Below are 23,549 nucleotides of genomic sequence, written 5' to 3' on the forward strand. Positions count from 1 at the left end.
TAGATTAAAGATGCATTATGCAAGAGTTAAATCTGTCTATTGATGGTCTTTCTTTTGGCCAAAAACGTTATATATCAATTATTAACTAGACATTCATTTACATGACAAGCCCATAACCAACTATATTGTGAACACCCCAAAGCCCGATAATTCGCTCAGTAATTTGATTAAAATTTTCATTATATATATTATCTATTTTCGAACTATTAAAGCAAGCGACCAGCTCTCTATTTAAATCTTACATAATGTATCTTTAATATATAAACATATTTTATCGTTACTCTGTGATAAATTACTTTCAGATTTCATTAAATGAATTATAAAAAGAGGATTAGGTCCATTACAGTCTTTGATTAGTTTATTTACAAACATATAACACATTATGCGTTCTTTTAATAAGACAGGGAGAAGAAAAATGACCCGTTGATGTATATTCAATTTGTGGAAATTGCGCAAACACAAAATATATATGTTAGAATTTGGTAAAATTTCTTATTAATATAGACAGTTCACATAGCTTACATATTTTTTGCTGAGGGAGATGATGGCCGAATGGTTTAACGCGTGCGCTTTAGATTATAATATCTGTCATTGAGTCAAGTGGCGTGGTTGGTTTCGATTTCCCGCTTGTAGTGACAAGGAGGAGGGTCGCCTGTCCATCTTAGTGTGTTTTTTCTCCGGGTCCCTTGGTTTCCTCCCAATTCTACAGACCCCATATGTTTTTCAGAAATATCTCTCTCGCTCTCTCTCTCTCTCGACATTTTTCATTACCAGACTCTCCGTCCTACATCAGTGGACGCAAGGCTAGACAATCCCAAGACATTTTCTTGGACAACTCCTGGACATCTTGGTTACTGAGCCAGCGCCATACTTGTTGAACCACGCCTTCACGCATGTACACTTAAAGGACGTATGGCTCTAATTTTTTTTTTGGAACCTTGAAATAGACGAAAATGGTTCTAAAAGCACATATTAAAGTAATATGAATGTATGTAAATTGATTTATTTTTTAATTTTTGAAAAAAATATTGTAATTTCTAATCAATTTTATTCGGTGAAATACGTGAACAGCTCAAATTGAACGACAGTCGTTTACGCCTGCTATAGTTTCTCGGCAAGATAACAACATCAATATAATTAAAATTGATCAATACTGAATTCAAATTCGTGCTCGTTTAATTACTATACGTTGACTTTACAAATGTCCCCAAAATACCCCCCCCCCCCACAAAAAAAAAATAAATAAATAAATAAACAAAAAAAAAAAATAAACAAAAGCCTTGAACGACGTTCTCAAAATGGCATAGACAGTAGTATCATATCTTGTTCTCTAATCTGACTGTACCAACTCATTATCAAAGAATAAAGGAAATGTGTTCTTATGAAGATGTCCAGGGATTTGCGTAAAGGAACACATTTTTAAGAGAAGTTTTAGCCCCACGAGTAAACAATTCCATTGAATGATAGGCGAGTTATTATTATCAGACACAAGAGAAAACTGCAGTGTGATAATTGAAAAGATATTGAGAGTGATAGGATTAGACGAGATGAATTGATTATTTCTTCCTGACCCCCGGGTCAATATCATTTGATCATTTGATATTATTTATAATCATATTTAGACACTTGCTCTGCTTTACTCCGCTGATATAAACACTGACATAATTACAGACGTCCTTGAAGAAAAGTATTTAATGTAATTTTAGAGGTTATCTAGTAAGTCCTTGACATCATATCATGTATAAATAATATCGATAACGTTTGTTTATGAAAATAAAGTGTAAATAAAAGATTTATTTATGTCAGAAGTTGTTTTAATTTGATCATATATAACATTTCCAAAGAGCATACCCCCCTCCCCCCCCCCCACACAAAAAACCCATAACAACGAATTTTAGAGGTTAACAAATAACATATTATGTAGATTTTTTTTTTAAAGTGTTATTTTACATGTATATCAAATACCCCCCCCCCCTCAAAAAAAAAACCCCAAAAAAACAACCCAAACAAACAAAAAACAAAAAACAAACAAAAAAACACCCCCCCCCCAAAAAAAAAAAAAACAAAAACAAAAACAACCAACAATTGAAACAGTTTCTCCCTAGTTATTAACACTTGCAACTGCCAATAACGCCATCGTTAATTTTTGTTCAAACAAACGTTGTATTATTAATTGTGATCCTCGATGATTTTTTTTTAAAAAAAGATAATAAAATAGAAAAATAATGACGAATTCGGATTGTATGCAATTCTCTTAAAAGAAATAATATTCCCGAGCAATAGAACAAGATGTTTATATTCACATTAACTATTAACACACTATTTTGTAACATGTAAATGTCTTTTTGTACAAGCACAGCTACTGTAGGCAACAAGAATCGCAAGAGAAACAAAAATTAAACAAAGTTTAAAAGATGCCACAATACTTTAAAAGCCATGATTAGAAAAACCAAGTCAAAATATCTTCAAAATCGTGCTGGTGGTGGTACCCCCCCCCCCCCCAAAAAAAAAGTATGGGATGCAATAAACTCAAGTGTAAACAAAACTAAAAATACTTCCACAATGCCAATTGATAGCAATGCCCTTAATAATAAATCCCTCATAGAATACTTCATGAGAGCAACGATAACGATGACGTGACAGATTCTTTATCTTTTGACAACGCCCTATTACAAGAGCACGTGGATTCAAAAGTACCAACTAATGTATCTTTCCATATTACCTTCCCTTCTTTTGTGAAAGGTTCTCTTCAGTCGCTTGACGTGTCAAAGGCAGTAGGCTCGGATTCAGTAAATCCACTGTTTCTTCAGTTGGGCGCAGATCTTCTTTCCAAAAGTCTAACCCATATATTCAACTTATCAATAAATTATAATGCATATCCTTCGTCGTTTAAACAAGCTAAAATTATTCCACTTTACAAAGTTGGCGCTAAGGATGACCCAAACAATTATAGGCCTATTTCTATTCTCTCAACTGTATCAAAGGTTCTTGAAAGACATACCCACGGTCATTTTAGTAAGTATTTAAATAAATATCACCTCTTGTGTATGAACCAGTCAGGTTTCAGAACGTCAAGCTCTTGTCTTACTGCCCTAACTCACATTATGGAAAATATATATAATTATTAAACTTATATAGCACCAAAATCCAGCTGGAAACAGCGAATAGATTCTTTAGAAAATAAGAAATTAAGGTATACCAAAGAAAATCATAACATATTATAATAGACATGTAAAAGTATATTAGTAAACTTATAAGATATCATAACATATAAAAGACAAGTAAATGCTACAAATGCTATAAATGCTATAAATAATAATCTTCTTTGTGGCACAATATTTTTGGACTTCAAAAAAGTATTTGATCTGGTCAATCATGACGAAATGCAGATATTTAAAATTTTCCGAAAATTCATTACAATTCTTAGAATCATACTTAAAAAACAGAAATCAGTGTACTTTTGTTAATGGTGAACTATCTGCTCCAAAGCCGGCTCATTACGGTGTACCTCAAGGATCAATATTAGGCCACCTCTTGTTCAATATTTTCATTAATGACTTGCCATTAAATCTCTTTTCTAAAACTGACCTCATTGCCGACTATACGACCGTCTACACCCCTGGCTCCAAACAAAATTCCAGCTTGATGACAACATAATACAAGCCTGGTGTAACAAAAATGGAATAAAACACAATATATCTAAAACCAAAGCAATGCTCTTTACTGCGCACCCAAATAGAAAATTTCTCACCACTACTCTTGATATAAAACTCGGCAATGAAGTAGTCTCATCCTTTAAACTATTAGGTGTCGTTTTAAATCATAATCTAACATGGAAAGACCATATTCAGTATATCTCTAAAGAAAAATAAATCAGAAACTGTTTCTTCTTCGAAAGATTAAACAATATCTCCACCTCTCCTACCGAACACTTTTTAAAATGCGCATATTCAGACACATATTGATAACTGTTCTCCAATCTCGGACTCCTGTGACTCTAAATTTATTGAATGTCTTTCTAGACGACAAATCATGGCTTTTAACTATATACACTATACAATTTAACAACAGAAAACCTTCATGCCTACAATTTATGTAACTATATCTCCAAAATTTTATCTAAGCAATGTCCTGCTAATCTGTTCGATACTTTGTCTTTCTGTGAAACTCACAAAACCAAAATTAATAACAAACTAATTACTCTGCAACCCAAACTTAATGTTGGTAAAAACAGAATCCGTTTTAAAGGCTCAAGGATGGTAGAAAGACTTCTGCAGCCTAATCCTTTACCCATCTCAAATAAAGTTATTATTATAACTCTGTCAGGAATACAGACAATAGAATAACGTCGACGGCAAAGTTTAAGTCACGTTATTATGACGTCATAATAGTATGGCGTCATTTGAGTCCGAATCTTCATTGAAACTGCACATTCAAAAGGCTTTCAACGAATCTATCTTACAGTTTTTACTTTTTTAAAGAGAAAAGCGGTATGTATACGATGATTTCTCAATTTAACAGTATTTAAATATGATTAAATTGAATGTATATTCCAATTATTAATCATTTAAAGCGCGAAATGCTAATAATTTCAAATGATTTGACTTTGTTTTATGATAATCTTTATATATAGTGACACATGATATTATATTTTACATTTATATTAGAGAACAATATAAAAATGATATTTCATTTCTAGATATATATTAGAACTACATAAAAATGATTTTTTATTTTATGTTTAGATTTATATCATTATAGAGAAATACATAAAAATGATTTATTTTCTTATTTTCAGATTTATATTATACAAATGGATGATAACGATCTTCCCTCATTCTTGAACAATTGGTTAGGTAAGAAGAACCTTTAAAATTCACATATCGGCATCATTTCAAACGGTTCTATGTACGACAATAGACGAAAGCCTAACGAAGTGGTACTAATACGAATTGTAGAAATATTTTTTTTTCTTTCTATCATTCTATTGTTTATAAAATATATCTGTGAACCGAAGTAGATGAACATGAAACTGTTTTATAATCCAAAGATATTAATCCACAATTTAAAGTGTCGAATTCTTATTTTTCAGCCAATTTGACGTTTGAGGAGAGAACGAGTTTATTAATTGGAGCTTGTCAAATGAGAACAAGGATTAATTCTGGAATAGAAAATCAACTGTCTGCAATAGCTTTAGAGAGATTAATACACAATCTGGGTTCTCCAAGATATCTAAACCAAGTTGATATAGATATAGAACATGTTAACTATCCAACTGAACCTGCAGTAATTGTTTCATCTACTGGCAACTCCGATTTAAGCAGTGACGATGGCGATCTCTCACCAAGACATGAAGACCCCTTTAAAGGTAAGCTTGACTGATGTTCACAGGATTAGTTCGGTTATGAGACACACACTATCCCTGACAGACTTTTAAAATAGACAATGATTAAATGAAATTCGTTTCAAAAGATATTAATAATAATATTAATGTTTTTGGGTGTAATAAATTATATTTTAATACTAAAACAATTACAGAACTTCTTTATATTGAAGAATATATGACCAAATCTTATTATTAAAATTTGAACAGGCAAGAAATGAGCATGCTTCATTAAAAGAAGAACAATTGCTCAGAAATGTTAAAATATTTATAATCTTCAATTTATATTTACAGGTATCAATAATACTATTCCACGTTTTATACAGAAAGATATAGATTCTGTAACTACAGGTATACTATTATCTTCCTTTCTTTCTTAGCCAAGTAAAAGTGTGTTGTTGTTAGTTTTTAATTCTATACCCACCCGTTTATCAATTTACTTCTCACCCATTTGTAACAAAGCATGACATTTTAAAATGTAATATTTACTTTTAGTTCTAGATTTAACTTCTGCAAAACCAAAAAACCCTAAAGAATCCAGATTACGACGGTGGAGAAGAAAAACAGCTAAAAACATAAAGAGACTTTTCACATGTTGTATTCAAACAGACGAAGTATGTGTGGTTTAGGAATTCGAATTATCCAGACATGGCTTTGATTAAGGACAGAATAACAACTTCAGAGATTAAATTAAAAAAGTACCAATTTAAAATTAATATGGTTATATGTCAAGCTAAAAAAAAACAAATAAGAGTGATAAAATGAAAGTAAATCACTATTTCTCAAGAACTTTTATATAATATATTATATTTGTTATTTATATTATTTAACACACATGTGTAGACATTTATTCTTATACAGATAATTATTTATACAAACAAAATATAACATTATCTATTTTATAGTAAATAAGTAGAAAATTGAAATATAAAAAAAGGGGGGGGTGGGGTGGAAGAAACCCAACAAAACGCTGGGTTGCCTGTTAAATTGTTTTACAATTTAAATTTTAAATGTTTATTATTATACAGATTTTTTTTTATATACAACTGTTTATATCAATGTTTATATATTGACAATCAATAAATGAAATGAAATGAAATGAGGTTTAACGTCCTACTGTTCTGCTCCGAACTGGGCTAATGCGATACAGTGTGCTATGAGGGAAATTTTGCCCGGCCAGCGGCGTTACGGCCTACTCTTATAAGAATTCCAACTGTCAAGGGATCTTTTACATGCACGCCAATGTGTACACGGGACCTAGTTTTTTTCGGTTTTTCGCCCAATCCGAACGACTAGACAGCTTTCCTTGTCAGGTCCTGTGTCATTGACAAGGGGGAACCACGTCGAACAATTTAGATGAACTTTCTCGGCCAATGCAGGGATCGAAAACCCGACCTCCAGGCTAGCGAGCCAGCGTCTTAGCCACCGTGACCCCCGACAATCAATAACATGTTTAAATTGATAAGTAGTCTTGGTGTTTAACTGTTCATTGTTATTTTATAATCTTTCAAAGTTTCAAAAAATCCCTTCCGTAAAGCCATGAATCAAAATATAATAAAATTTCACATGATTGTTTGATTGTGTAGATTGCAAGAGTAATCAGTGTACATCTAAGATCTATTCAGTGTAAAGTACACTCATTCTTAGAAATCCACTAGCAGTAGAATTACGTCAGTCCATATAAATTTAGATCGGGTCTAGATCTATGAAATATTTATAATACGTGTACTTTGTCTTCAATTAATATACAACAAATGTTAATAAATATACAGCAATAACCACGTAGCAATGCAGTATGTACACGAGACCCATAAACTGATCAGAACTGATGCGATAGATATACAAGCCAGTTGTATTGATTTGTCAGGTATACAACATACTACAGTTGTACAGTGTATGTTCATACAGTAGATATACAGCACTTGTAGACTCATGCAGTAGATATACACCACTTGTAGACTCGTAAAGTAGATATATAACAGATCTAAGTTTTAGCAGTAATTTGACCGGCTCTAGGTATACGTATACCTTTCTCTGCTTCCTCTTAACTGAAATAAAGATTCATTCTAGAAATGTAAAGCGTCGTGTAGCTTAATAAACTCAATATATCACAATTCAGAAATATTTTCCTGTTCTCATCTAAAAATAACTTCACAAAGTTATTTCTCACAATATTCACATGTCTAATGAAGATTAAAATCGAATTTCGGCTAATAAGATTGCATTTCGAAGATTTCCTATGTCATTTAATCAGGTGAACTGTGTAGACTGATTACCTCTAGAAAAATACACAACTGGTATATTTACAATCTATCTTGATATATCAAATAGAAATGAAGCGATGGCAATACTACCATTATTATATAACAAATCGACGAATAAGTAGAGAATTGCGGAGTAATACCCGTTAGATTTCTAAAAATAACCCTGTGGAAGGATACAACTAATGAACTGCATGTTTACATAAGAGAATAAAAAAAGGGATAAAATGAAAAATAGAAAAGCGATGACGGTAATTTAGGGACAAGATTTGGACTTGCGACTGGAGTTGTAATTGACAGAAATGTAGATCGATATGGGAAGACGGTGACCGTTCAACAATAATTGTCCAAAGGAGCTATCCAAACATGATAATGTCTATAAATAACGATTTAAAGTTGGAAGATCAGCACAGGGCAACTCTGTTAGAACAGGCAATCATGATAAGCTCCCAGTTTGTTGGCTAAAATGATTCAATTGTCGATAATATTGGGAGTGATTTATAATGTACTGTTTTAAGAATGTCTGATATTATTAATTATCTAACAAGATGATTTTAACTTTCTGCAACTATACAGTAGACTTGCTGCAACTATATAGTAAACTTTCTGCAACTATACAGTAGACTTTCTGCAACTATACAGTAGACTTTCTGCTACATAGGCCTTCTGCAGCTTAATGGTAGGCTTTCTGCAGCTATATGACAGGCTTTCTGCTACTATGTGATTGGCTTTCTGCAACCATATGGTAAAGCTTTCTGCTACTATGTGATAGGCTTTTGCTACTATGTGGTAGGTTTCTGTTACAATGTGGTAGGATTTTTACAGCTATGTGGTAGGCGTTCTGCTACTATGTGGTAGGCTTTCTGCTAGTATGTGGTATGCTCTCTTCAAATATATTTTAGGAGTGGTCTAAAGTTACACAGTAAAAATTGCAGTGTTTATAATTTGTTTGCTTTAGTCCATGTACAATGCGACAATGCCGATGTTCTTTCAGAATGCATTTTCAAATGAGCATTCATTAATTAATGCCCACCGTGGTATGCCAAACATATTTAACACTATCTATATAGTGGTTTCTATTAGTGCTAGTAAATTTGTTTCAGGTATACACATTATCTAAAATAGATGTATCTCAGGTTATGGTCAATTATTTTATCAACTATTAATTTTATTTAATCCATTTAGCGATTGGAAACGCCATGCGTATATTTAACCAATTATGATTGTTGTCCGGCATGACTGTGTTGTGTTAAATTTTGTTTTCTTTTACTGATTGGCGGCGAATGGCGGCGAAATCAAAATCCAGCAGATGCATCTTGAAATACTTACTTAGGAAAACCAAGATGAATCTGGGAAATTGTTAAATTCAAAGCATTTTTTGAGGAATGTTTACTCTAAACAATACGTTGCGACTCGCCTCTTTCCTGCTAAGAACGAGATAACTAAAACTATATCCATAAATTTACATTCTACTTGCGTATAAATACAGTTAGTATGTAACGACATAATGAGAGAGAGAAAATTCAATCAGTGTCGGTCAAAATTCTAGAATTTATAACCCAATACATCAATGATAACATCTAAGTTAATCCCATAAAAAAACTCGTTTTCTATAAGTTTATTCCTTTTTCATCAAAAATTGATTTTTAATATAGAAAAGAAATCTTTGAGTGTTATCTACGAACGACATGTTAGATTTACGGAAGCGTATTAGAGCCAAAAGAAATAAAAAATACAATTCTCATTATCTTAAAGTCCTAATTAGAAGATGCTAAGTCCTAATTATATATGGTTTTATTTGGAAAAAATAATTTTGCGGTATTAGGGCCATATAAATAAAAATACAACTCTCATTGCCTTAAAGTACTAGTTAGGTGATAAATAGTGATAAATATGAGTTACTATCTTCTAATTGGAACTCGGTGTTTCCTACTTAGGACTTTTTCAAAAAGCCTTATTAAAATTTATTCGGCCCTAATACGCTTCCGTCGAATTTACTGTTAGCTGCAAAAATAATTACATCCCACTTCTACTCGCTGCCACTGGCAACCTTTGATAAAAGTATCCGTGTATCAGAAATGTACAGAAAGAGTACTGTTCATTTCTGATACACGGATACTTTTATACCGTTTTAGATACCTATCAAGCAATAAGTAGCGGACGTTTAGTTCGACCAAGACCGCAATTGATAACGATGGCTTTATACAATGCACAAGGATAATGTTCATGAAACAACTAGTCAAAATCATAGTAACAAAACAAAATGGGGGGGGGGGGCAACTACATGGCAGTTCAAAAACATATACAATGACATTAAATTAACATAACAACATATTACAAAAATCAATTATTATACATATCAATTGGCATCTATTTCATAATTTGGTTTGATTTATATTAATATGAAAAATATATAAATTAGAATATTGAATAATTATTTCAATTAATTGTGATGATAGAAGGCGCAGTTCTCTTGCTGGACACTTCACAGGCAGTGAAAATAAGCAGGATGAAAAAAACGCCTAGAAAGTCATAAACTTTATTACGAATAAATTTCAACCTTCAATAATATCGCAGTCCTCTACGCCATAGACAAGTTGTTTTGACGATGTGGTCTAAACAAAATGAAATGAAATGGAGTTTAACGTCCTACTGGTCTAAACAAACACGTGATTGTTTTACGCTCAGAGTATCAGGTCGTCTCTCCACTGCGAAATCATTCTACCATGAAATGTAACGTGAGGCTCAGAAAGGGATAAATAATGAAAGAGCAGAAAGTATTTGTCACTTTTCGGTTGAAACGACTCGATAATAAATACTATTTTTCACATTTCACATTGATATTCACCGATACACCTCGGAAAGTGTGCTAATAACTATTACATACACCTATAATATACAGATGGGTTGTTAATACATGTACAAAATCAAACTGTTTGTTAAACTATTGCAATCCATTATGCTATTTTCAAAGAAAAAATAAATCTAAGGTATTGGCATCATGATATAAATAGTTTTCACACATGATAGACTTTTATTACTATTTATTCTACAAGTACTTTTTCAAAAAATCAATAGAACACAGTAGTGTATCAAACTACATGACACTTAAACTTTCCCATTAACAAAATCGAAAATTGTTTAGAAGGCTCTGGTTCAATTTATAAAGGATAGCTCGTTGTACATAAAATTTATCACACTTTTAAATACATTTTACAACAAATTTCAGTCTCAAAAGTTGTATAAAGAAAATATTACGTACATTAACTACACCCCTTTTCTTAGGCCTTACTCTAAGTAGGACGTTAAACCCAGGGACCCGATGATGATGAGTACGTGAGTAACAATACTCATGCGCCACTGGCGCCACTGCCACAGTGACTTTTGCGTCACGTTTGCTATCATTTTTGCGTCAGAAGTGGATTTCTTTGTAAAGCAACACGCCAAGGTGCAACGCGGCAACACGTCCAGGTGCAACACGGCAACACACCCAGGCGCAACACGACAACACACCCAGGTACAACACGGTAATGACCCTATGTGATAGTTATTAAAATCGTGAAAAATCTGATTTGTGACCAAATATCCCAGCCGGGGGTCTTGTTCAGTAAAATTATGTGGAATTATGTGTTATTCAGCAAGAGTATCATAACGTCATAATTGACATATCAGAATTTTGCACAATATCGTGATTTGTTCGTTTCATATCAGTGTATTTTAATGAAACATGTATTCCCATTTTCCATATCTTTCATTTTGAATTCAACTTTCCAAGGGCCAAGGGGGCGTAGATGTCAAATGATTTATGTGCCGGGATCGAGGTGTATGTTACACAGACAATAGAATAACGTCGACAGCAAAGTTTAAAATCAAGGTATTATGACGTCATAATTATAGTATGGCGTCATTTGAGCACGAATCTTCATTGAAACTGCACATTCAAAAGGCTTTCAACGAATCTATCTTCCAGTTTTTACTTTTTTAAAGAGAAAAGAGGTATGTATACGATGATTTCTCAATTTAACAGTATTTAAATGTGATTAAATTGCATGTATATTCCAATTATTAATTATTTAAAACACGAAATACTAATATTTTCAAATCATTTGACTTTTTTTTTTATGATAATCTTTATATAGTGACACATGATATTATATTTTACATTTATATTAGAGAAAAATATAAAAATGATATTTCATTTCTAGATATATATTAGAACTACATAAAAATGATTTTTTTTATGTTTAGATTTATATAATTATAGAGAAATACATAAAAATGATTTTTTTTTTTTTATTATTTTCAGATTTATATTGTACAAATGGATGATAACGATCTTCCCTCATTCTTGAACAATTGGTTAGGTAAGAATAACCTTTATAATTCACATATCGGCATCATTTCAAACGGTTCTATGTACGACAATAGACGAAAGCATAACGAAGTAGTACTACTACGAATTGTAGAAATATTTTTTTCTTTCTATCATTCTATTGTTTATAAAATATATCTCTGAACCGAAGTAGATGAACATGAAACTGTTTCATAACCCAAAGATATTAATCCACAATCTAAAGTGTCGAATTCTTATTTTTCAGCCAATTTGACGTTTGAGGAGAGAACAAGTTTATTAATTGGAGCTTGTCAAATGAGAACAAGGATTAATTCTGGAATAGAAAATCAACTGTCTGCAATAGCTTTAGAGAGATTAATACACAATCTGGGTTCTCCAAGATATCTAAACCAAGTTGATATAGATATAGAACATGTTAACTATCCAACTGAACCTGCAGTAATTGTTTCATCTACTGGCAACTCCGATTTAAGCAGTGACGAGGACGATCTCTCACCAAGACATGTAGACCCCTTTAAAGGTAAGCTTGACTGATGTTCACAGGATTAGTTCGATTATTGGACACATACTATCCCTGACAGACTTTTAAAATAGACAATGATTAAATGAAATTCGTTTCTAAAGATATTAATAATAATATTAATGTTTTGGGTGTAATAAATTATATTTTAAAACTAAAACAATTACAGACCTTTTTATATTGAAGAATATATGAACAAAACTTATTATTAAAATTTGAACAGGCAAGAAATGAGCATGCTCCATTAAAAGAAGGATACAATTGCTCAGAAATGTTAAAATATTTATAATCTTCAAATTTTTTCAATAATATTGATAACCTATATTATATTTACAGGTATCAATAATACTATTCCACGTTTTATACAGAAAGATATAGATTCTGTAACTACAGGTATGCTATATTCCTATCTTTCTTTCTTTCTTTCTTTCTTAGCCAAGTTAAAGTGTGTTGTTGTTAGTTTTGAATTCTATACCCACCCATTTATCAATTTACTTATCACCCCTTTGTAACAAAGCATGACATTTTTAAATGTAATATTTATTTTTAGTTCTAGATTTAACTTCTGCAAAACCAACAAAACCTAAAGAATCCAGATTTCGACGGTGGAGAAGAAAAACAGCTAAAAACATAAAGAGACTTTTCACATGTTGTATTCAAACCGACGAAGTATGTGTGGTTTAGGAATTTGAATTATCCAGACCTGGCATTGATTAAGGACAGAAAAACAACTTCAGAGATTAAATTAAATATGTGCCAATTTAAAATTAATATGGTTATATGTTAAGCTAAAAAAAACAAAAAAAAAAACAAATAAAAAATAAGAAAATAATAATAAGAGTGATAAAATGAAAGAAAATCACTATTTCTCACAATAAGAACTTTTATATATATTATATTTGTTATTTATGTTATTTAACACACATGTGTAGACATTTATTCTTATACAGATAATTATTTATACAAACAAAATATAACATTATCTATTTCATAGTAAATAAGTAGAAAATAGAAATATAAAAAGAGGGGGGAAAACAAAAAACAAACAAAAAACCAAAAAAAATCCCCCCAAAAAATATTAAAATTAATATGGTTATATCTCAAGCTAAAACAAAAACAAAAAAAAAATAAGAAAATAATAATAAGAGTGATAAAATGAAAGAAAATCACTCTTTCTTACAATAAGAACTTTTATATAATATATTATATTTGTTATTTATATTATTTTACACACATGTGTAGACATTTATTCTTATACAGATAATTATTTATACCAACATAATATAACATTATCTATTTTATAGTAAATAAGTAGAAAATTGAAATATAAAAAGGGGGGGGGGGAAGAAACCCAACAAAACGCTCGGTTGCCTGTTATATTGTTTTACAATTTAGATTCTAAATGTTTATTATTATACAGATCTTTTTTATACAGTTGTTTATATCAATGTTTATATATTGACAATCAATAAATGAAATGAAATGAAATGGGGTTTAACGTCCTACTGTTCTGCTCCGAACTGGGCTAATGAAGACGGGCATTATGCTATACAGTGTGCTATGAGGGAAATTTTGCCCGGACAGCGGCGTTAAGGCCTACTCTTATATCGAATTCAAACTGTCAAGGGATCCTTTACATGCACGCCAATGTGTACACGGGACCTCGGTTTTTCGGTTTTCCGTCCATCCGAACGACTAGACAGCTTTCCTTGTCAGGTCCTGTATCACTGACAAGGGGGAACCACGTCGGACAATCTGGATGAACTTTCTCGGCCAATGCAGGGATCGAACACCGACCTCCAGACTAGCGAGCCAGCGTCGTACCCACTTAGAGATATACATACAAGGCATAATATTTACTTATTCAGTAGATATTCAACGGTTATAGACTGAGGCAATAGATATACAACATTTGTAGACTCGTACATTAGATATACTACAGGTGTAGTCTTGTGCATTACATATACAGCAGTTGTAGTTTTGTGCAGTACATACTACAGTTGTACAGTGTATGTTCATACAGTTGATATACAACACTTGCAGACTCATATTCTTTAAGTGGCATTTAGCGATCGGGGAACACATTAACAGAACACAGTTTTTATGGGATACAATCACTAGTTTATTCTAAAAGCACGACGTTTCGACAAGTATCCTCTTATCGTTATCAAGCACAAATGACAATTTAGTAAACTTGTGGGCAATATATATGAAATTAATAAGAAACCATCTGCATGGATTAAGATTAACAGTAATATAAATGATAGATATACAACTCGTAAAGTAGATATACAACAGATCTAAGTTTTAGCAGTAATTTGACCGGTTCTAGGTATACGTATAACTTTCTCTGCTCCCTCTTAACTGAAATAAAGATTTATTCTAGAAATGTAAATGCGTTGTGTAGCTTAATAAACTCAATATATCACAATTCAGAAATATTTTCCTGTACTCATCTGAAAATAACTTCACAAAGTTATTTCTCACAATATTCACATGTCTAATGAAGATTAAAATCGAATTTCGGCTAATAAGATTGCATTTCGAAGATTTCCTGTCATTTAATCAGGTGAACTGTGTAGACTGATTACCTCTAGAAAAATACACAACTAGTATATTTACAATCTATCTTGATATATCAAATAAAAATGAAGCGATGGCAATACTACCTTTATTATATAACAAATCGACGAATAAGTAGAGAATTGCGGAGTAATACCCGTTAGATTTCTAAAAATAACCCTGTGGAAGGATACAACTAATGAACTGCATGTTTACATAAGAGAATAAAAAAAGGGATAAAATGAAAAATAGAAAAGCGATGACGGTAATTTAGGGACAAGATTTGGACTTGCGACTGGAGTTGTAATTGACAGAAATGTAGATCGATATGGGAAGACCAATTTTACGTCATAGTTTAAACACTGTGGCTGCGTAAAGTAGTAACTAATTGGATAGCGAATAGAAGTGAGTTGGTGACCGTTCAACAATAATTGTCCAAAGGAGCTATCCAAACATGATAATGTCTATAAATAACGATTTAAAGTTGGAAGATCAGCACAGGGCAACTCGGTTAGAACAGGCAATCATGATAAGCTCTCAGTTTGTTGGCTAAAATGATTCAATTGTCGATAATATTGGGAGTGATTTATAATGTACTGTTTTAAGAATGTCTGATATTATTAATTATCTAACAAGATGATTTTAACTTTCTGCAACTATATAGTAGACTTGCTGCAACTATATAGTAAACTTTCTGCAACTATACTGTAGGCTTTCTGCAACTATACAGTAGACTTTCTGCAACTATACAGTAGACTTTCTGCTACATAGGCTTTCTGCAGCTATATGGTAGGCTTTCTGCAGCTATATGACAGGCTTTCTGCTACTATGTGATTGGCTTTCTGCAACCATATGGTAAGCTTTCTGCTATTATGTGATAGGCATTCTGCTCTATGTGGTAGGTTTCTGTTACAATGTGGTAGGCTTTCTGCAGCTATGTGGTAGGCGTTCTGCTACTATGTGATAGGCTTTCTGCTAGTATGTGGTAAGCTTTCCTCAACTATATTTTAGGAGTGGTCTTAAGTTACACAGTAAAAATTGCAGTATTTATAATCTGTTTCCTTTAGTCCATGTACAATGCGAAAATGTCGATGTTCTTTCAGAATGCATTTTCAAATGAGAATCCATTAATTAATGCCCACCGTGGTATACCAAACAGATTTAACACTAACTATATAGTACAGTAAATTTGTTTAAGGTATAGACATTATTTGAAATAGATGTATTTGAGGTACTGACCAACTTTTTTATCAACTATTAATTCTATTTAACCATTTAGCGATTGGAAACGCCATGAGTATATTAAACCAATGATTGTTGTCCCGTATGAATGTGTTGTGATAACTTTTGTTTTCTTTTACTGATTTGCGGCGAAGTCAAAATCCAGCAGATGCATCTTGAAATGCTTAGTTAGAAAAACCAGGATGAACCTGGGAAATTGTTAAATTCAAAGCATTTTGGGGGGAATGTTTACTCTAAACAATACGTGGCGACCCGTCTCTTCCCTGCTAAGAACGAGATAACTAAAACTATATCCATAACTTTACATTCTACTCGCGTATAATTACAGTTAGTATGTAACGACATAATGAGAGAGAAAATTCAATCAGTGTCGGTCAAAATTCTAGAATTTATAACCCAATACATCAATGATAACATCTAAGTTAATCCCATAAAAAAACTCGTTTTCTATAAGTTTATTCCTTTTTCATCAAAAATTGATTTTTAATATAGAAAAGAAATCTTTGAGTGTTATCTACGAACGACATGTTAGATTTACGGATGCGTATTAGAGCCAAAAGAAATAAAAATACAATTCTCATTATCTTAAAGTCCTAATTAGAAGATGCTAAGTCCTAATTATATAGGGTTTTATTTGTAACAATTTTGCGGTATTAATTAGGGCCATATAAATAAAAATACAACTCTCATTGCCTTAAAGTACTAGTTAGGTGATAAATAGTCCTAATTATGAGTTATTATTTCCTAACTGGAACTCGGTATTTCCCACTTAGGACTTTTTCAAAAAGCCTTATTAAAATTTATTTGGCCCTAATACGCTTCCGTCGAATTTACTGTTAGCTGCAAAAATAAATACACCTATAATATACAGATGGATTGTTAATACATGTACAAAATCAAACTGTTTGTTAACTGACAATAAATAGTTTTTCTAGAGCTAGATCTATTCACCACAGAATATTCGATAAACAAATGACCATCTTACAGAACACCCCCCTTTACTATTGCAATCCATTATGCTATTTTCAAAGAAAAAATAAATCTAAGGTTTGGGCATCATGATATAAATAGTTTTTACACATGATAGACTTTTATTACTATTTATTCTACAAGTACTTCTTCAAAAAAATCAATAGAATACAGTAGTGTTCCAAACTACATGACACTTAAACTTTCCCATTAACAAAATAGAAAGTTGTTCAGAAGGCTCTGGTGAAATTTATAAAGGATAGCTTGTTGTAGGTAAAATAAATCATATTTTTAATACATTTTAGTTTCAAAAGTTGTGTAATGAAAATATTACACACATTAATCACACCCCTTTTCTTAGGCCTTACTCTAAGTAAGACGTTAAATCCAGGGACCTGGTGATGATGAGTTAGTGAGTAGCAATACCCATGCGCCACTGCCGCCACTGCCACAGTGACTTTTGCTATCATTTTTTGCGCCAGAAGATGTACAAAACGGCAACACACCCATGCGCAACACGCCAACATACCCACTTTCAACACGGTAATGATGCCTAATGAATCTATGTGATAGTTATTAAAATCGTGAACAATCTGATTTGTGACCGAATATACCAGCGGGGGGTCTTATTCAGTAAAATTATGTGGAATTATGTGTTATTCAGCAAGAGTATCATAACTGGCATATCAAAATAGTGCACAATATCGTGATTTGTTCGTATCATATCAATATATTTTAATGAAACATTCATTTCCATTTTCCATATCTTTCATTTTCAATTTAACTTTCCAATTTCAATGTTTTGAACCGAAAGAGGCCAAAGGGGCATAGATGTCAAATGATATTGCGCCGGGATCGAAGTGTATGTTTGCGCAACAATGTCTCGGCCGTACTCAACCCCAAATGACCATCACTAAGCCACAGGTTAAAACCCATTTTATTTCACGTCGACCCCGCCCCTTGATTATATTGATTTATATCAGTTGGACATGTAGCTGAAAGTTATTTCATTACGGCATCATGGCGTGTTCAAATTGGATTGTGTACAACATTTGAGATAAATCGGCCAATCCATTGCTGAGATATATTTACAAGGTGTTCACGGCGTTCAAGCAATTAGAGGAGCACAGTAGAATGTGCTTTGATTTCCGATAATTAGCAGGGTCCACGAGTATTGTGAATATGGAATTCTTCACAATTAGTTAAATGATAAATGCCTCTTTAAAGTTGCAATTTCATATTTTTAAGTTATATTTTTAAAATTCATTAAAATAAAGCCTTAAAATAGATGGTATCTATAAACAGTCCTACCTTGTTAAAGAATAATCCTATTAATCCTATAATTCACTTTTGCCAGTTGAAAAAATGGCAAAAATATCATTTTCAACTTCAAATTCAAATGGTGGGGAATAGGAAAACAAGGGAGGTAATGGGGGGGGGGGGCAATTGTGTTACTTTTACCGGTGTAAAGATTTTTAAGTGTGAGAAAGATAACCTATGATCGTATAATAGTGAGTTGACAACCTATTGAGCAAAAGACATAGAAATAATTATGTTTTGACTTTCTTAGAAAATATGAAATTGTAACTTTAATTCAAACTCTACATGGAAATTGATTCAACATGGTATCCTAATGTCTGTATTAGGTTATATATCAAATATTTTGGAATAACTATATATTTGAACTGTCGTGATACGGTGATATGACTAACCATTACTAGCCATTAGTTTATTAGATAAAAGGGTAGCCTATAATAGAAATATAGTCGATAATTTACTTCTTTATCCTAAGATAACATTTTAAAGTGAAGGTTACAAGTGATAGACTAATTATAGAGTACAACTAAACTTCCGCTCTATTCAAAGCAAGGTCAATCACATGATTGATAAATGAGTGAATTAAATATTTCGTGGGGTCAAGTGCTGAATTGACAATGAAGAAATTATTAATCTTGTTGACTTTTATTGTGAACTGCGTAAATTGTGAACTGATCATTTACCCAACACCACCCGGAGTAGATCAGTCGGATAAGTTCAAGATCAACCTGCATCAAGATGACTTCCCTGCTCAGAATAGTTTTATTTTTATCAGTAGATCAAATAATCGTATAGGACAATCCAGTAGTGTCAAGCCGAATAGGACCGTATCGTGGACATCCTTTGCTTTTACAGGGTCTCCAGTTGTGGCTACAGTTTTAGCAGCACAGGACTTTAAACAATGCATCGTTAGACCAAAACGATATGGAATAGGATGTCGAAAAACTGGAAGTAATACCGCTACATTTAATATAACAGAAAATACAGTCACGATGTCCGTTGAATTCGACTACGATTACGGCAGTTTTAAATCGGACATCGTTGACAAGCTCTTAATATTTGCTGACGCTCCCGAAGATGACGTACCTGATCCAACCGATCCAGGTGTTCTGTTTTACGGTTCTGAAGCATATAATCTTAAAGGCCAACTCCAGTTAAATGATTCAATACGTCAAGTATATTTGGCACCCGGTGCTTTCGTTGAGGGTGGGTTAAGAACAATGTCCCTGAAACCCATTAAAATATCCGGAAGGGGGATTCTTTCTGGTGCTAATTACCCTCACAAGGACCCAGGATTCCTATGGTCCATTATAAATGTTGATAACGGGATGAATCATACCGTGGAAGGAATCACTATGGTTGATCCACCCCAATTTTTCTTTCGGGGACTCGGTGATAATAATGTTGTTAGGAACGTAAAGACTGTAGGGCCATGGACCCACAACACCGATGGAGTAGGGATAGGTTCTGGTGGTCTCATAGAGGATTCCTTTTTTCAGACCAATGATGACACGTTCAAGGTAAGTGTTCGTGAGAAAGTAAACTGACATCCGGTTTATGAATAATACTCTATAGGTATTTCAAGATATCGATTTTCATCTGGATAGACGGAGCAGAAATCCGATCTTCGGCAAATTTTAGATAGGTTCCTTTAAATAGATGTTGGTAATGAAATTGGCTTCCTGTATAATTTATTATGAATAATTCTCTATAGGTGTTTCACGATTATATACTGAATTGATCGATGTTCATGCTTTACTTGAAACTCGATTGGCGGAACAAAAATCCGATCTTAAAGGAAGCAGCGATCGTGTAAATACTAAGTAAAATGGCTCCCGGTATATGAGTTTTTTCAGATAATATACTAATCTGAACAATTTTCATGCTTTTCAAAAGACTGTATTGACTGAGCAGAAATGGGATCTTCGGCACAATTTTTCATAATGGTTAACATCCCGTGTCGTACCGTTTCATACTATATAGTTCGGTGTCATATAGTCGCGATTACATTAAAGGGATTTGCAATCATTGTTTCAAAATGAATAGAACCCTTGTTGTAATTCATAATTTACAGGTTTATAACGATGGACTGGTTGCTAGGCGGTGCGTGGTATGGCAAGGACAAAATGGCGCCGTGTTCCAGTTCGGTTGGTGGGTGGATAGACTTTTGAACAACGTTTCTATAGACACCATAGACGTCATACATACAGATTGGTGTACATTTAAAGGGGAGGTGTGTCATTCAAGTGGTAACGATGCCGTGATGGATTTGGCTGGTAAAACAACCCTGTTAAATACATCAAATATTAACATTACCAATGTTCGACTAGAAGGAGATTGTCCTAGAATATTTAACTTTGTAATGGATACCAAAGCGACGGGTATCGTCAAAGACGTATATTTAAATAACTGGGTATTGGATGGCCTGACTGCGCATACTGATATGGACAACGAGCTGGGTGGATCACGACAAAGGGGGCGACTCTCTTCTTGGTTAATAAATAACATGACAATAGCAGAAAAATGCATAACAAGGCCATCACAAGCTAACGTTAAAATCGATCCAAAAACAACAAACAATATAAAATTTTCATGTGGATAGATAACTGATACTCAATGATTGTATGCGTCTTCAAAAGTCTTGTAAAAGCAAATTCTGGCTCTCTATTAATGAGTAAAAGCCACCACCTGCATTATAAATGAAAATATACAAGCAACTATATTGTTTCATGATTGATCATTTCTTACACATTTCTTTTGTTTTACGTTCATTAAATATGCATAATGTAAAATATATATCCATGTATGTTTAGGAAAATAATCAATACTTTTCGTGCTGAATGTGAGATTTAACTGTCAAATTCAGTTTTCTGCTTTTGACACGTTTTATCCTGTTTTTGTCCGTTGTCATGTTCCATTATTAATTCAATTAGAAAATAAGTAGGAGTAGATCAGAGAAAATAATTTGTTTTTTGTATTTTCTGTAACAAATTGTTTGATTTATTGTGTGAATTGAAATACATCATTGTCAACTACACAATATTAGTAAGCTACTTTTTATTCCGGATACAGCCAACTTAATAAATTATACTAGTGCCAAACGAACTGCCTTAAAATTAAAGAAATGAAATGGGGTTTAACGTACCACCTTTCTGCACCGACTAGGCCAATGAAGACATGCGCACGCCATCAGTGTGCCGGGTTCGCCCCCGGCGTTGGCCGAGAAAGTTCATGGGGATTTTCTGACGTGGTTTCCCCCTTGTCAGTGGTTTATGACAACTTGCTGTGAAATTCATATTACACTTTGAACTATCATAATTGACGGAAGGCTGCCAGACAAAGTTTTCAAATGAAATGAAATGGGGTTTAGCGTCCTACTGTTTTGCTTAGACTGGGCTAATGAAGACGGCATAGTAGTACTCAAAGTAAAAACGGATCACATTACGATTTCTGGACCAGAAATGAAATGCAACGTTGCTTAACGCCCCACTGTTCTGTACTAAGTCAATGAAGATGGCTATTCGCTATGCAGTGTGCTATGAGCAAATTTGTCCAGACAGTGGCGTTACGGCCTACTTTATTTCAAATTCAAACTGCTAAGTGTTCTTTTATGAGCACGCCAACGCGTACTCGGGAACTTGGTTTTGGTGCCATCCGAATAACAAGAAAGTTTCTTTCGACACCCTCTGTGCCGCACCCTGCCAAAGGGAAACCACGCTGGAAAATCCACTTTCTTATTATACGCCAACCCAAGAGAAAGATTGACGATTGTCCCGTTTTGTTCTTAAACAATCATCTACAATATTCAAAATTTATTTTAGAGGTAATATTCAAGTTCAGTGATCATAAAAACCTGATAAAGGATATATTACAAGCCATACAAAGCAGAAAAATCAAGATTATCTGTAAAAATCTTTCATTTTAAGGAAAATCATAAGAGTTGTCTTAGAGAACTAATAATTCAAACTTCAAATCAGTTATACTCATGATTATCAAATTTATTCAAATCATTCCACCGAGAAGTTTATTTTTCCACATGCATAATAATAAGAAACATGGAAAATTGATGAATGTCTTGTATTCAAAATCAAAAACACACTTGTATTCAAAATCAAAAACACACTTTTATGGATAACAATTACTATGGTCTATTTCAGTGCGACGTCTCAACAAGGTTTCACAAGTCGTTATCAAGCATATACACAATAGATAAAAAATGATTCGTTCGTTTCTAGAGTTTTACGTCCACTTCAACCTAAGGTGATATCGTAGACTAGATAAAAAAATGAGAAAGATATGAATATATATATACAAACATCAGTGCGAACTATCCAATGGAATGCAAGGAGGGTGAGCATGTGTAGCTATGATGTAAGCTATTGATGTAACAAAGGTGCATAATCGTATATATATTAGGATTGGCTTATTATACAATAAAAAAATGAAACAGAGGATTAACCAAGATTATCACCCAATAATACATTCTACAGTAGATATCGCTTGTGTGATATATTTCATAATCTACTGCGATATATCCTTAGGAGATATCGCTTTACATGAATTTGATTGGTCAGTTGAAAAGGAACTACTTTTTTTTTTATTTTCAAAGAACAGTTCATTTCTTATTAAAAGCAACTTTTTTTTTGATTAAAAATGAACTATGTTATTCAATTGACATTGATGGAAAAACTGGGTCAACATAAAGGACTTTGCAATGGTTGAATTGCTGTCAAAAAATGATGTATCACTACGCCGTAATGTTCAGTAAAAGTGAAATCTACAGCAAAAATTATATTTATCTATTTGTGCATGTAAAAAGGGATTGGGTGATAAAAAAAATCTCCTACTCGTCTTTTTTTGATATCAAAAAATATCAACACTCGTTGATAAAGTAAAAAAAACCTCGGCAGAGCCTCGTTTTTTGTTACTTTATCAACTTGT

At 32.8% G+C, this 23,549-nt stretch overlaps 1 protein-coding gene across 1 annotated transcript; it reads left to right on the forward strand.

The window, feature by feature from the left end:
• The first annotated feature begins 19,279 nt into the window (after window positions 1–19,279).
• LOC126810609 (dextranase) lies at window positions 19,280–21,549 on the forward strand. Its single transcript, XM_050535781.2, has 2 exons — window positions 19,280–20,128; window positions 20,683–21,549. The coding sequence occupies exons 1-2, from the start codon at window positions 19,601–19,603 to the stop codon at window positions 21,208–21,210; spliced, it is 1,056 nt and encodes a 351-aa protein (XP_050391738.1). The 5' UTR covers window positions 19,280–19,600; the 3' UTR covers window positions 21,211–21,549.
• Window positions 21,550–23,549: the final 2,000 nt, after the last annotated feature.

This window comes from Patella vulgata, chromosome 2 (genome assembly GCF_932274485.2).
Source record: "Patella vulgata chromosome 2, xgPatVulg1.2, whole genome shotgun sequence".
Classification (NCBI taxonomy): Eukaryota; Metazoa; Mollusca; class Gastropoda; family Patellidae; genus Patella; species Patella vulgata.

What these genes read in the sequence shown, in the direction of transcription:
- LOC126810609 (XM_050535781.2), top strand. Translation starts at nt 19,601, where the DNA reads ATGTCCGTTGAATTCGACTACGATTACGGCAGTTTTAAATCGGACATC. An exon ending in CCAATGATGACACGTTCAAG is followed by an intron (nt 20,129 to 20,682) that starts GTAAGTGTTCGT and finishes CATAATTTACAG; the next exon opens with GTTTATAACGATGGACTGGT.